Here is a 16,403-nt window from a genome sequence, read left to right on the forward strand (position 1 = left end):
ATTTTTTGAAGCTACTATAAGTGATATTTTAAAAAATGGTGATTTCATGTTCACTATATGTAGAAACACAATTGATTTTTGTATGCTTACTATGGATCCTATGACTTTACTAAACTCATTCATTAGCTGTAGAAATTTTTTCTGTAGGTTCTTAGGGATATTCTATGGAGACAATTATGTCATATGTGAATAGGGATAGTTTTATTGTCTCCTTTCAGTCTCTATTCATTTATTTCTTTATCCTGCTTTATTGCGCTGGCTAGGACTTCCATCGGAATGCTCAGGAGGAACAGTGAGAGTAGTCATTCTGCCTTGTTCCTAATCTTAGTAGAAAACATTCGGTCTTTCTCCAAGTATGGTCCTAGCTGTGGGTTTTTAAAGACATCTTTTAAGAGATTAAGAAAGTTCTCTTTTATTTCAACTTTGCTAAGAGTAGCTTTTTGCTTTTGTTTTTGTTTATTTAACCGAGTGGATATTGAATTTTGTCAAGTGCTTTTTCTGTATTGATTGATAGATCATGTGATTTTTCTCTTTAGTTTGTTAATATGTTAGTTTTTAGATTGATCAGTTTTTAAATATTAAAATAGTGTTACATTCCTGTGATAAACCCCATTTGGTCATCTTGTATTATTCCTTTTATATATTGCTGGGTTCAATTTGCTAAATTTTTGGAGGATTTTACTTCTATATTCATGAGGGGTATTGATCTATAGTTTTCTTATAAGGTCTTTGTCTCCTTTTGATATCAGGATAATGTTGGCCTCATAAAATGAGTTGACAGTATTTTCTCCTCTACTATATTCTGGAAAAGAACATGTAAAATTGGTGTTATGTCTTCTTTAAATGTTTGTTAGAATTCACCAGTGAAACAATCTGGGCTTCGACTTTTTATTTTTGGAAGATTTTAAACTATGAATTGAATTTCTCTAATAGATATAGGGATATCTATTTCTTCTTATGCAAGATTTGGAGGCTTTTGGCTTTTAAGAAATTGGTCCATTTCATCTAAGTTTCTGAATTTATATGCATATAATTGCTTGTAGTATTTCTTTATTAGTCTTTTAACATCCATAGGGTCTATAGAAATATCACCTCTCTCAGTCCTGATATCAGTACTTGTCTCTTCTTATTTTCTTGGTTAGTCCAACTAGAGCTTTTTGATTTTATTAATCTTTCCAAAGAGACACTTTTGGTTTCATTGTTTTTCTCTATTGTTATGCTGTTTTCAATTTCACTGATATCTGCTCTTACCTTTATTTCCTTCCTTTCTTCTTGCTTTGGGTTTATTTTGCTCTTTTTTTCAAGTTTTTTTTTAAGATGGAAGCTTAGATTGTTGATTTGAGCCCTTTCTTCTTTTATAATGTAATCATTTGATGCTATAATTTTCTCTGTAAGCATTGTTTTGGCTGTATCCCACACATTTTGACATTGTATTTTCATTTTTTTTACATCAAAATATTTTCTAATTTCCCATGACACTTCCTCTTTGGCCCATGGATTATTGGGAAGCATATTGTTTTAATTTCCAAGTACGTGGAGATCTTCCAGTTATCTTCTTTGATTTCGAGTCTAATTCCATTATAATCAGAGAACATTCATTGCCTGGTTTCAATTTTAACTTTGTTAAAGTTTGTTTTGTGTTCCAGGATAAGGTTCTTTTGGTGAATGTTTGGTGTGTCCTTGAAAAGCATGTGTGTTCTTCTGTTTGGGGTGGTGTTCTATTTATATAAGTTTATTTTTATAGTTTTTATAAGTTTATTGTTCAGCTTTTCTACATCCTTGTTGATTTTCTGGGTTCTTGTTCTACAAATTACTAAGAGCAGAGCGTTGAAGCCTCTAATTATAACTGCAAGTTTCCATTTCTTCATTCAGTTCTATCAGTTTTTGCTTCATGTATTGGAGGTTCTATTGTTAGGCACATACATATTTACGATGTTATGTCTCCTTGGTGAATTGAGTGTTGGTGAATTGACACCATTACGTCACTCTTTATTTCTGGTACTTTATCTTCCTCTGAAGCCTACTCTGTCTGCTATTCACGTAGCCACTCCAGCTTTCTTTGGATCAGTGTTTTCACAGCATAACTTTTTCCATCCTTTTACTTTTAACTTACCTGAATAATAATATTTAAAGTAGATTTCTTGTAGACAGTATGTATTATGTCTTTTATCCATTTTCACAATCTGTCTTCTGTTGGGCTTTGACAACTTCATGTTTTAAAAGCAACATTCGTTATGTCTCAAAATTTTGTGGGTCATGAAATCAGATGGCATTTGGATGATCCATTATTTTGTTTCACATGGTGCTAAGTGGGATCAATGTTACTGAGTTTATGGCAGGGTTTATCTGGAAGATACCAAATGGCTTCACTCATACGTCTGTAGACCATTTACATTTAAAGTAATTATTGATATTTTTAGATTTATGTCTGCCCATTTTATTGCTTTCTATTTTCTCTTTTTTTCATTTTCTGTTTCCTCTTTTTTGCTTTCCTTTGGCTTATTTACATATTTTCCAGCATTCCATTGAGTCTACCTATTGCATTTTTAAGATGGTTTTTGTTTTGGGGGGGTATTTTTGTTTTAGAGGTAGGCTCTCACTCTGAAATGCAGTGGCACTATCATAGTTCACTGCAGCCTTGAACTCCTGAAGTCAAGATCACATGCTACCATGTCCCACTTTTTTTTTTTTTTTGAAGAGACCGAGTCTCGACTCTGTTGCTGAGGCTGGTGTTGAACCCCTAGACTCAAGCAAACTTCCCACCTCAGGCTCCTGAGTCACTCAGATTACAGGCACGAGCCACTGCCCCCATCTACCTATCGCATTTTTTACTATATCTCTTTGTATGTTTTTTATAGTTGCTGCTCTAGGGATCACAATACACCAAACTTTACTTTTCACAGTCTGCTTAGAATCGATGTTTTACCACTTTGTGTGGAATACAGAAACCTCTCCAGTATATAGAGTCCTTTATGCTATGTTGCAATTGTCATATGCATTGCATCTCCTGTATTAGTTTGCTAGGACTGCCATAACAAAGTACCACAGACCGGGTGCTTAAACAACAGAAATTTAAACAATGTATCGTCTTATGGTTCTGGACACTAGAAGTTCCAGATAACAGTATCAGTAGGTTTGGTTCCTTCTGAGGCCTGTGAGGAAAGGATCTGTTTCATACCTTTCTCCTTGGCCAACTTCTATATCTCTTCACATCATCTTCCCTTCATGTGTGTCTAAATTTTCCCTTTTTATAAGGATACCAGTTAATTGGACTAGTGATATCATTTTAACTTGATTACCTCTGAAAAGATCCTATCTTCAAATAAAGTCAGATTCTGAGATACTACGGTTAGGACATCAACATAAGAATTTTGAGAGAACACAATTCAACCTGTAATACCTACTTACATTGAAAACTTCATCAGCCAATATTATACTTTTTCAAATGTTATACGTATTCTAAAGAGCTTAAGAGAAAAAATAGCCTATTAAATATGCCCAGATATTTACCATTTCTGTTGCTCTCTCCTCACTCCTGAAGTTCCAGGTTTCCCTTTGGTATCACTTCCCTTCCATCTGAAGAATTTTCTTTAACATTTCTTTTAAAGCAGGTCTGCTGGCAATGAACTGTCAGAGTTTTCTTCATCTGAAAATGTCTGTATTTTACCTTCATTTCTGAAGTAGATTTTCACTGTATATAGAATCTGGGTTGACAGCTTTTTTTAAGAAACAAAAACCACTTTAAAAATGTTATTCAACTACCTTCTGGTCTCCATGGTTTCTGATTAGAAAACCAGTTATTTGAATTATTTCCTATATGCAATGCATTTTTTTTTGTCTGGCTGATTTGAAGATATTTTCTTTATCTTTCATTTTCAGCAGTTTTATTTTGAGGTGTCGAGGTATCAACTCCTTTGAGCTTATTGTGTCAGGGTTTGCTGTGCTTCTGGAATCTAAGTTTATGTCATTTACCAAATTTGGGAAGTTTTCGGCTATTATTTCTTCACCACAATTCTGTACCACATTTTTTTTCATCTTTTTCTGAAACTCCAAAGATATGAACATTACACCTTTTGGTATTGTCCCACAGGTTCCCGAGGTTCTGTTCATATTTATTACAACCTTTTTCTTCTTTGCTGTTCATAGATTTAATAATTTCTATTGATCTATCTTTAAGCTCACTTATTCTTTCCTTTTACAATTCCATTATGCATCTGAGCCCATCCAGTAAATATTTTGTCTTGATGTGTGTATGTTTCAGTTCTAAAATTCCTATTTGGTTCTTCTTTATATCTTTTTTCTGCTGCAGCTTTCTATATTTGCATTCATTTCAAGAGTCTTTGCCCTTACTTATTCAAACATGATAGCTGCTTTAAATTGTTTTTCTGATAATTCCAACATCTGTGTCATTTTAGGTGTGACATCTGTCATTTTTTTCCTTATGAAAAAGAGATTTTCCTGGTTTTCCTATGTTCAGTAGTTTCGGGTTGTATCCTGGACATTTTGAATGTTATCTTATGAAATTGAGTCTTGTTTATATCCTATAGAGAAGGTTGAGGTTTTTGTTTTAACAGGTTAGATTCATACCACAGTTCCTACCCACCTTCTGTGGGCTGTGGTTCCAATGTCAATTCAGTTTTGAAAGCTTTTTTTTTTTTTTTTTTGTAGTCCTTTTCAGATCTGTTCCACATGTGTACTATCTAGTGACCAGAGTGAGACCTGAGCAGTGGTCTATTCTGTATTTCATTTCTCAAAGACTTTGATATCCTGTTTAGGATCAGATCCACACATACAGCGCAGCTTGGGGGTAAACCCAGGAATTTATTCACAATTTTATGGGCTCACTTTCTTAAGCCCTCTCCTGTCTGCAATATTTTGCCCCCCATATTTTCTTCCTCCCAGGGGTACCTTTCTTCATGTTCTGGTTGAAAAGCCAGGGCTTTTAGTCTCCCTGTTCTGCTGAGAATTTTCTGAAAGTTACATGTGCTTCTAGGGCCAAAACATAGCAACAAGGATTCTTTCCACATTATTGGAACCAAAATTACTTTTATCTAAGAGAAGGATTCCTTCCCCATAGAGTTTTAGGTACCTACACAATTACCACTGGTCCTGACACCATTGCTGCTGAGGGATTGTCTCAGGATTGGGGCAGGAGAAAATGGAAAAACAAAAACAAAAACAACAAAAAAACCCAGAAGATTTCCCTACCTTATTCATAGGGCCCCTTTCCTGCTCTTTCCAAGGACCTCTTGACTCATGGGGTCCTCTTTTCCTGCTCTTCAGACTAGAAAGGGAGGGCTCCTCTTGAGCTCCTTCTGGCCTCAACCAGTACTCAGTCCCAGTTTCAGGTTGTCTTTGAATAAAGCCTGGGAGAGCTCAGATTTTTTAAAACCAGAGCATCACTGCCGGTTCAGTGGCACTTCAATTTCTCATTTCTTTCCCCAGTCTGTCTGCTCCCATTTAATTCTTAGAAGCCTTACATACCTGCTCCACGGATTCTGTCCAGTGTTTTTAGTTGCCTTCAGTCAGAGATACTTGGAAGAGTTCACTGTGTTTGCCTTTGTAGGAACTGGCACTTCTGTTTGCCTTCTTAGGATACAGGTTGCAATGGGGTGAGTTATCCTTGAAAATATGATCTAATGCCTTCTGTGTTTTCCTGATGCTATCTCTATACAAAGCTGAAATAGTCAAGATCATTTCACTGATCTTAGAACTATTTTCCCAAAAATTTGCTTTCAATCCTTTGCCCTGAACCATTAAGTAAAGAGTCAAGAGAGGGAAGGAAGAAAGGAAAAAAGGAAGGAGAAAATGGGATTTCCTGAGAAACTTTCATATTCTGGGCATTATGCTAGATACTTCATTATCTATAATTCTCAAAATAATCCTTTAATATCATTCTTACTATGCCCAATTCACATAAAATTTGGGTTCAGATTAGTGTCAGCTCTGGATCCCACTGTTAGTATGTTGTAGAGCAGAGATTTAAACTTTAAACATCTTTTGCAGACCTATGAACCATGCAATGTGCTAAGCACTTTTATATACATGGCAAAAGGTGGGGGTTGCTTATATTTCTGTTTTCCCATAGATAAAGACCAAAAGCCAAATGTGAAAACCATCTCTCTCCCTCTCAGGTGTTTGCATGTAATGTGGTCTGGCCAACGTAAGTGGCAGCAGGATCTCTTTTCCACCCCCTTTGTGGATTGCTTTAAGGACAGAGCTGATATTTAGCTGGTAAGTATACCAATTGTTAAAATACTGAAATCATTCTGTGCCAGCTGGTTAAAAGCTGCTTCCTTGAGCCCCTGAGTGCCCTCTCTACTACCCCAGCCACCTGACCCTACCCTGAGACCTCCAGGATCTCTCCAGATTTCAACAACTTGAGGATTAAAGCTTGGGAAATCAGGGTCCAAGATCTGACCCAACACTTCCTGGCATCTGTTCTGACCGACACCCATGCCACACTGGTTGTGAACTGTTTTGGATCTCACCTCTGCTTCGGTGAAGCCTCTGTATTATGTCTATATTATTTCTTCAGTGGCCATGGAAAAGCTTATTTTTGTTACACTATCTGATTACGATTCAGTTCTATACCAACATTGAGTATGAGACACATTAACTATTAATGACTCCTAGTTTCTTTAGGAAACTACAGAGCCTTAGAGAAGTTTCTCAGGGCCATCAACTTCTAGCAATGTTGGGGAAGCTAATTCCCTGGTCCTGCACCATTGTCACCCAACACAGATAACCCTTCCCTGGTTCACTAGGTCCTTCACTTGCTGTGTAACTCCACCATTCTTATTTTACCTTTTATCCCTCCTAGGTAAATGTGCATGAATAGAGGATAATAGATGATGTCTCTGGTGTGATCAAAAGCTCTTAAATTTCATTCCTCCTTTAACAGCTGTTTCTTGTGGGAAAATTGCTTTTGATTTATTTTGAAAGCTACACAGATTTTTATAAGAACACATTCCTTGACTTTATATCTATGCTTCTCTGGCACTTCCAAAAGTTTTTTTTTTTTTTATAAGTGCTATACTTCAAAGTAGGAATTTACTTAGGGAAAAGTATACCTACAATTTTTTTAAAAGTTAAAAAATATAACAACTGAGTTAGCTGCCTAGTAGTGGAATATAATACCATTTCAAGGATCTGGGACTTGGTTATAGAGAATACAATAAGGACTAGTTAAAAATAAGAGGTCCTTTTACGGCACAACAAATATGATGCATGAACTAAGTTCATAATCATGAATTTGGTTCAGAATTTTATAATCATGAATTTAGTTCATAATCTATGCACTAAGCTTCTTTCTAGCAGTCTTTCGCTAAGAAAATTGCTCAGGGCATCACTCAAAGAATGTGTACAAGAACGTGACATTAAATCAATTTTTAACTTTTAATTAGATAACTGGAAACAGCAAATCAAAAAGAAGGATGGAGGCTGCTGGTAAAAATTTGTTATAGCACTGAAGAATGATCACTGACAGCCTCTTAGCAAAACTATAACAAGTAGACATAATGTTTTACTGCCTGGGGCCATTTAGTGCAGAGGCAAACAGCTCAACGGACTATATGATATCCTGCTATAATATTCTTCAGTGGACTGTAGGTAATTAAACCATTACATCAGATTCTAAAACTTTTAAATGATGATTCCATGGTACCAAGAAAAGATAAATTATATTCGAATATTCTTTTTGAGAAGACACCAAATCATAAAACTTTCATGTCTAATGAATCATAGCTATCCAGAAAACTTTGCTACCTAGCATGGTTTCATTATCTAGAATGCCCGGTTACTGGAAGTTCTATATAGCTGAGATTCTATTTTATTAATAGATCCATGATGTCCAAAATTATTAAACTCTCAAGCTGCACTTTGTCCAACAGAAATATAACGCAAGCCATGTATGTAATTTTACATTTTCTAGTAGCAACATTTACAAAGTAAGAGGGAAAATGAATAGGGTTTATTGAACTCAATCCAACCAAAATATTATTTCAATATAAAGTAAATTCTTAAAAATTATTAAGAAATATTATACACACTTTTTTGTATATCAAGTCTTTGGAATCCAATGCATCTTTTAAATATAGAATATATCTCAATCCAGGTACTAAATTTTCATCAGAAATACTTGATCTATATTTAGATTTCATAAAATCTGCAGTTCAAAAAGTAGATTAACATGCTCCAGTTATTTCATACATACTTAAAATTTTTCCAATAAAGGAATCAAGTACTAAAAATTTATTTTCATGAAATATTCAAATCCACCTTGATACAACTGGTTCATTTTTTAAAAGGATTGATTTGAGTTTGAAGTAAAAGCATATCAGTTTCAAAATTATGTCTGTTCAAGTTCAGTAAGTTCACTAACTCTTGTGTCAACTCCATTAATATTAACATTGAATTCAAAGGGATATTACATAAACCAAAATGCAATTATAAATTATCAACACTAATGAAATATTCTTCAAATTTTTCTTGCAATTTTGCAGTGAATTTTAATGCTGGCAATTCAAAATAAAATCTGCATATTGGCCTATTTTAGAAAAACGTGCAAAATCATTAATATTAATTTGTGCTAAGAAAAATTTTGATTTTAACATAATTACTGTTTGGGGTTGAATTGTTTTCCCCTCAAAGATGATGTGTTGGAGTCCTAACCCCCAGTACCTCTGAGCATGATCTTATTTGGAGATAGGGTCTTTAAAGATATAATGAAGTTAAAATGAGGTCATGTAGGTGGACCCTAATCCAATATGGCTGATGTCCTTATAAAAATAGGAAATTTGGACAACACAGAGATTTGCACAAAGGGAAAATGCCATGTGAAGAAACATAAAGAAAAAGATGGCCATTTACAAGCCAAGGAGAGTCTGAGGCAATCAGAAGCTAGGAGAAAGTCCTGGAACAGATTCTTTCCTACCAATTTTAGTATGGCCCTGCCCATACCTTGATTTCAGACTTCTGACCTCTAGAACTGTGAGACAATACATTTTTGTTGTTCTGAGCTACCCAATTTGTTCTCCTTTGTTATGACAGCCCTACAAAACTAATACAATGCTTATACTTGGGTAACTATGACACAAATAAGCTTTTCCTTTCATGAGAGCTTCAAATTTAGCTTTTCCATATGCATAGTGATATCAGTGAGAAAACATACACCACACTGCCAGATTCTTTGATTCCTGAATATATGGCAAGTATTTCTTTTGTCTCAAGAAAATTTTGAATTGGAATTAACAATATGTGTCTTCAGTGACTTAACCAACCAGCTTTGGCAAAGAGCACAAATCATCAGATTCACTGTCTTTTATTTCTTTTAACAGTTCCATGAGTTGGTGATGATTCATATCAGTTGCAGAAGTCATATTACTGCAAGAGAAATCACATAAGATACCCCAAAATCTGAGAAGCCAACTTCAATTTGATAACGACACAATACTATTCTGGGATGCAGTATGGTATAGAGAAAAGAGCTTTGGAACTAAGCATACCAGGGTTCACTTCTCAACTCGTGTTTCCAACAGGGTGACTTTGGGCAAGTCCCTTAGCCCCTCCAAGCTTATTGACATCTCTCTCAAGTCTCCATCTGAAAAAAGGCATAATCCCACCTTCTTCACAATGCCATTCGGGGATTAATTTAGACGTCTTATTAAAAGCCCCAGTTCACTTCCTGGCACATAACAAATATCAGCTGCCTTCATCTTTTCCAAGATCCTTTCAGAAAATATCTGTCTGAATCAACTCTGGCTGCCAAGTGTGGCTTTTATTCATTCTCTGTTCTTTGGCAACTTGTCAAAAAGTTCTAGACTCCTATTAATCACATTCTTTCTCATGTCACACTGCATTTGCAGCAAAGTCATTCACTCTGCCATACTTTAACTTATGTATAAAAATGTTGCCCAAAATATCTAGCCATACTTGTCTGATGGGTGAGATTCCACAAAATACCCAGCAAAGGGACAATAGATCCGAGGGTGCAGGTCCTTCACCAGCTGAGACTTGTAGTTCAGGAGCTTCTTCCTTTCCGTTTTAATGAATTGGGCTTTCCATTCCTCTGAAATGGCAGAATTTGGATTAGAGTTTCCTCTTCCCAGAAATCACAGTAAAACAAATGTTCTAGCAGATTGGAATTATTTCAGGAGATAAAATTGACAGATAACTAAGGCAGAAACAGAACAAAATTCTGTGTCATTAAGTGGAAAATTTCCCCCAGCTTTATCTTGCAAATTTCAGTTGGTTACTAGGAAAATATTACCAGGCCATCCAAAGGTACTGGCACTGAGCTTTCTCCTTGTGTGTGGCAATCCATCCAGACCCTAGCAGAAGATACAGGGCAGCATAATCTTACCGTGCATGCATATACTTTTTAAGGGCACTGTAATTGTTGACATTATTCACCTTTACTAACATGGAAATGGCTTTGTTAAGTATTATTTTAGTAGATCAGAAAATAAGGCATGTTCAACGTAACCTGACAATGCACAGTGATTAACGGTATGACACTGGAATCAATTAGACTTAGAATCAAATTCATGACTCATCACTTACTGGTTGTGCAGCCTTGAGCAAACTCCCTACTTCTCCTATGCTTCTGCCTCTATAAATGAAGTCATGATGCCTACCTCACTGGGTTGTTTGCTCATTCTTTCACTCAACTAATGTTTATTGCACACCTACTGTGTGTCAGATGTGGTTCTAGGCACTGGAATAAAGTGGTGAGCAAGACAAAGCAGGTCCCTGCTCTCATGGAGCATTCCTTCTAGTGAGAGAAGCAAAAATGAACAAGTAAATAAATAAAGTCACTTATTTAATGCTGTGCTCCAAAGAAAATAGAACAGGGCAATAGGACAGAGAGTGGTTGAGGTGACATGGGGTGGGATGGAGGCCATCACTAGGGTGGTCAGAGAAGAGATGGCATTTGAGTTGAGAGATGGATGTAAAGTTGCCTACCAGGTACGTGGAGATCAGAGCCAAGAGCATTCAAGGCAGTGGAAACAGCAAGTGCGAAGACCAAGGACACATACGCACTTGATATTTTGGGTCTGAGAAACAAAAAGCAGGATGATGTGGGCTGATATATAGCAAGCATTGGAAAGTCAGGCAGTAAATGAACTTGAGGAATTAGACAGAACTAGAGCATACAGGTCACAGGGCCAGAGAGCTGTTATTATTTTTGTTGTTATGAAAATCTGACAAACACAAATACGGATACAGAAAAAATTAAAGTTACCCATTATCCATACATAAATACTATTAATAATTTGGTATATTCCAGACCTTTTTAAATGTATTCACTCACATGCACACTCAAACAAGAATGAGATTATGCTAGTTAACCTTAAATAAGTATATTTTTGCACACTTTTAACTCCTTAAGGACAGAACCGTCCCTCTGTCTCAATGCGGTTATACATTCTGGGAGGCAATGAATACAGACTTGTAGAAGAAAATAAGGAACGGGACAGAGGCTAGCCTCATACTACAAGTAGCGCATTTTCTGCTACAATCACTTGCCAAACATATTAACTTATTAATCGGACCTATACTGAGCACTTACAAAGCTAGTGTTGAGGATGTACACTTTCCCTCATGCCAACCCCAGCACCACCCTTGGACCCAGGGGGCCCTCCTGTGGCTGTGCCCATCCATCCCCTGTGAGCATGTCACAGGGCTAAGGGGCTGTGTCTACATTGGGTTGTACCCAGCCAAGAGCACTGACGCCTGGATGACCAACTTCCAACCTTTCCCATCCTGCTCTATGGTCTGCACAGGGAATCCAGTGACTCTTTGTCATGGCTCCTCCTGAGAGGCTCCCTGATCTCAGCATTTCCCTTATGCTCCATCATCACATTTTGAGCCAGAAACTTTAGTTTGTAATATCTGCTGCTTACAAGTCTGGTTCCCCCAATAAGATGGTAAGCTTCTTGTGGGGAGGGACCACGTCTCCATTACCTTTGCATTTGTTCTCACAGCATTTAGCAAAGTGCCATGTTTGATGCTTGGTATTATTTTCATATAAAATATTACCAGTAAATTTTCCACCGTTGAAAGTCATTGGAAAGCCGGATGCTCCTCCAGCAAAATCACTCATCATTAGATCAACCTTCTCAGGCAGCCTCCCCCCATTGGGTCTGGTGCAGTCTACTGTATTGAGTATTTTATGACCTGTGGAGAAACAAAGTGGTGTGGGTATTAAAGGTGAAATTCTCAACACCATGGTTTGAATTTCCAAGCTGACAAAGTCTGTGTAATCTGACTTACCTGTTTATGGAAGAACTGCTTATGTCCAAGGAAAAACAAAGAGAGTAAGATTACAAAACCTAAAGTCTTCAAGAGTATACTCTGAATTTTCAAGTGAATAAATTCGTTCCATTTGGCTTGGTGGATTCTGGGTGTCTCACGAAGATATTTAGCTTAATTCTACTCTGGTTCATAAACAGACTGCTTTCTTCAATCAACCATCTTTAGATGTTGGGCCAAAGAATTAGGGAAGAGTGACTGATGAACAAAAATCCTTCTACCTTTTGCAAATTCCATGCAAAGCCCATGTTTAAATGATTGTTGAGCCAGTAAGGTTATCTTTTCATAGGAAAATCAGAAGTGTATGTTATATTACATGATAATATTTCATGGTGAAAGTAACAAAAGTCATTTATTTAATAAATGCAGTTTTGAAGAAATTGCTATAGGTAAAATATAAAATATCTGCTGCCTTCTGAAAAAAAGCTTTGCACCTGTCACTACATAATCTACATCATTGGTAATTTATTATCAATCTGAAAGATAGCTCAATTTTCAAAGACAAGGATATAGTACACTATGTTCTCTGAAAATGAAGATGAAAGAAGATGAACATGGGATGAAATTTCAGATAGCTATTACTATCCTTCCCACCAAGAGGATTTTTCATTTTTTATGAGGATGAAAAAGTACCTTTGTATTCCACGATGATGCAAGTGTCCATCTCAGGATGAACACCATCCATCAGGATCATGAATCGAAGATTTTTGTCTACCTGGAATTTAACAATAAAACCAACAATTAGGTATGTGAGTTTTGCATTTAATTAATATTTGAGGTTATCACCTGTTCTGGAAACAGGGATGGGGAAACTGCGGCCTTAAGGTGAAATGTGGCCTTCTAGGTCCTTAAGTGCAGCCTTTTGACTGAACCCAAATTTTGCATAACAAATCCTTTTATTAAAAGGGGTGCAGCAGAGAAAGATGAAGCTTTTCTTGCCTCCTTTGGAGCTTAAAAAAGAATCTTGAAATCAGAAGGCCACAGTTTCCCCACCCCTGCAAGAATCCCCTTATTCACAATTGGATTTATTACCTGTTCCATAGAGTTACGCTACTGGTAAGTGGAAAGAAAACCATCTTTACCCAGGACAATCTGCCCAACATTTGAAATTCAAATAAAGGTTGTGTTTACGCAGTACCATGGAGAGACCATATTGGCCATTTTTTCCCCTAAATCTTAAGATGACTACCTCACCTAAAATTCACCCCAGAAAGCATAACTGGAAAGTATGGAAAGAAAAGATTCCTAACCTGCTGCCATATTCCGAATGGCACTACATTGATATTAGTCAACTTGACACCACTGTGATTCAGATTCCAAAATACAGGTCTTTCTGTGTTTCCAACATAAATGGGAATATCTGGTCTTCTCTCAGCAAGCTTCTTCAGTGTCGGGTAACTAGGATTAGAAGGATAGAAAGGTTGAAAGGTAAAAAAAATAGGGGCCATCTAGTATGAGAGACAGTTTGCTCCTTATACTAACATACTGACTGAGAAGCAGGAAATTGAAAACCAGACACTCGTCAGAGTCCAGAGAAGAGTTTCTGCTCACTGTGATGGTGAGGGCAGGTTCCTAGGAGATTCATCTCTACTGTTAGAACATACGCTCTACCATGGTGTGTACATCAACCAAGTACACAAGTTCCATTTCCACACTGATGTTGCTTTGAGTAGCGGTAGTTCTAACAGAAGGCACAGAGCAGAAAAAGTCATGCTGCGGAGGTTGCTGGCAGGCGAAGAGCTCCATGAGCTTCATTTCTTCGCATTCCTCCATTAGTAGTTAAAGAGAAGACTGGGACACCATATAGAATAAGAAGAATCTGCAGGTCAACACCATTTGGGAGGTTAGTTTTTCAACCTTTTCAAGCCACACTTTGATATATAGAATGTATTATTTATCCTTAAAGAGGGCCAGAGTTACCAGCTAGGCAAGACAGTAAGATTCAGTGTAGAGGAAAACTACATTCAACATTGCAGTAATCCCAATTCAGTACATAATCAATCATTCAAATATTTTTGAATGCCTACACACATTAAGTCAATGTTTACTTATTGTGCATTCATTATAAAAAAGGATTACTATACCACTGTAGTATACGTTAGAAAGATGAATAATAAACAAACAAAAGGTTAGGTACCTATCATATTTCAAACACAGTGCTAGCCACTTTCACATATGTTATTTGATTCTTACAAAAAAGCTCTGAGGTTTTTTTTGTTTTTTGGAAGATGAGGAAACATTCTGAAATATACAACTAACAAATAGTAAACTGGTATTCAAATTTGAGGCTTCTGATTGTAAACCTAGTACTGCTTCTATTAGAAGACAGTTTCTAACTTTAATAAATGTACTATCTGGTTTAAGAATCAGACTTGTATACAAAGTATAATGTCAGGTGAAATAAGATATATAATCATTTTTTAAAAACTCCACAAAACCTGTATATCAGCAGTTATCAGCTGTACTGATATTTAAGTTCCATCCCTGTGTTAAACCATATTCGATTAAGTAGAACCCAGCAGCAGGGGTGAGGTGGGGGGACAGGTGGGGAGGAGGGAAGAAGGGAATCAGTAGGTTTTCTCCCCAGAAACAAAGGATTCAAAAAATCAAGGATTCTTTGAATGTGCCTTCAATCTCTGGGTTCAGCAACTGAATCTTATGTTTTAAATGACTTTGGGAGTTAGGTTAAATTACTCTAAAATGGATGTTTATTGCTTTGTAATTTTTTTTAATTGCTGATAATTCTTACTGGCATTTTGTAATAACATCATCTATTACAATACTATATTTACATAATAAAATTACATGTCTTTGAATAAAGACTATTCACTAAAGTATGTTCATCTTTTCCCTTCTTTTTGTGAGTCAGGCAGGTTTTATTCAGCAAATAAAACACAGGAGGATGGGGGCAAATGACCTCAATGTTTATTAGTTGACTAGGCAAGAGTTGAAAGTTAGGGGCCAAAGGAAATCAATTCAGAGGAATAAAAATTACAAGTTTCAGCAACTTTTCAGTAATAAACTATCTGCAACACATTGCACAACTAATGTGTTGTGATATTATAGTTAAAAACTGAGGTTAATACATGACACTTTTGCTCACACAAGCCCTTGAAACTAAAATTAAATTGATTTTCAGGCCAGTGGTTGGGGAATAATTCAACTAAATGACATTAAAAAGTTCTTACTTTCCCTAAAATTCAGTGTATTCCCATAGAATGTCTCTCATTAGGACTTTAGGCAATTGAATCTTACAAACACTATAAAGCAATCCATCATTTATGTAATATTGTTATCCTAACACAAACTATACAAAATTACTACCACATATTACTATTATAACATAACACGTGAATCTAGGACTCTTACAATCCTGAAATTATGCAAATGTAGTTCCAAGAAGTTGTGTGGGACAAAGGCATCATATAAAGTAGATTTTTAATTATATTAATAGTACCACTATACCCTAGTGGGTTGTGATCAATTATAAAGTCTGTTGCAGCTAATTTGTTAATAAATAAGTTAATTAAGTTTTTTTTATTTTTTATTTTTTTATTGATACATAATAATTGTACCAGTTAATTAAGTTTTTAAACCATTTCCTTAAGACAAAAAAAAAAAAAAGCCCAGCATATTCATGCCTTAGATTTTTCATATGCTTTTGAACAGAAAATCAAAGAGCCAATTAACCAACAGCCAACGTATTATCCCTAATTATGGACATTTCATCTGAAGTATGCCCTACATGTAAACTTAGTCTGGAGGGTCACAGGAAAAAAAATTGAAATTGCTTCATTAGAACATGTGGGCATTGCTTGTGTTTATATTGGCAACCCAGCAGAAGTGATAAAAACTTCAAAACAAGGATGAGGAAACATAACACTATAACTAAGCAAAGGAATTGGGAATATGATACTCCCTCTTCTGATAACTCAGTTCATTTGTAAACATGTGCAGTCTCTTAAGTGAAATTCTGCTTCCTTTTTCCCTCGTTTTCCACTGTCTGAATTAGGGAAGTTTTGGTTCATATCATCGGTATCATATTGCTCTGGTTTCAATGATGTGTTGGATGAGGATGACTTGGGGTT

The 16,403-nt window shown here is 36.1% G+C and overlaps 1 protein-coding gene across 5 annotated transcripts in view; it reads right to left on the reverse strand.

Moving 5' to 3' along the window:
• The window catches only part of LOC123638344 (cytidine monophosphate-N-acetylneuraminic acid hydroxylase), a 58,515-nt gene that overhangs the window by 18,589 nt on the left and 23,523 nt on the right, over positions 1-16,403 (reverse strand). For all 5 annotated transcript variants that reach the window (XM_045551916.1, XM_045551912.1, XM_045551917.1 and 2 more), the window contains 4 exons: positions 13,566-13,713; positions 12,949-13,030; positions 12,043-12,180; positions 9,934-10,069 (listed from right to left, as the gene is read on the reverse strand). In XM_045551916.1, the coding sequence (XP_045407872.1) occupies positions 9,934-10,069; positions 12,043-12,180; positions 12,949-13,030; positions 13,566-13,713 (504 nt within the window). The remainder of the gene's footprint in view (positions 1-9,933; positions 10,070-12,042; positions 12,181-12,948; positions 13,031-13,565; positions 13,714-16,403) is intronic.

Source organism: Lemur catta, chromosome 5, assembly GCF_020740605.2.
Source record: "Lemur catta isolate mLemCat1 chromosome 5, mLemCat1.pri, whole genome shotgun sequence".
Taxonomy (NCBI): Eukaryota; Metazoa; Chordata; class Mammalia; order Primates; family Lemuridae; genus Lemur; species Lemur catta.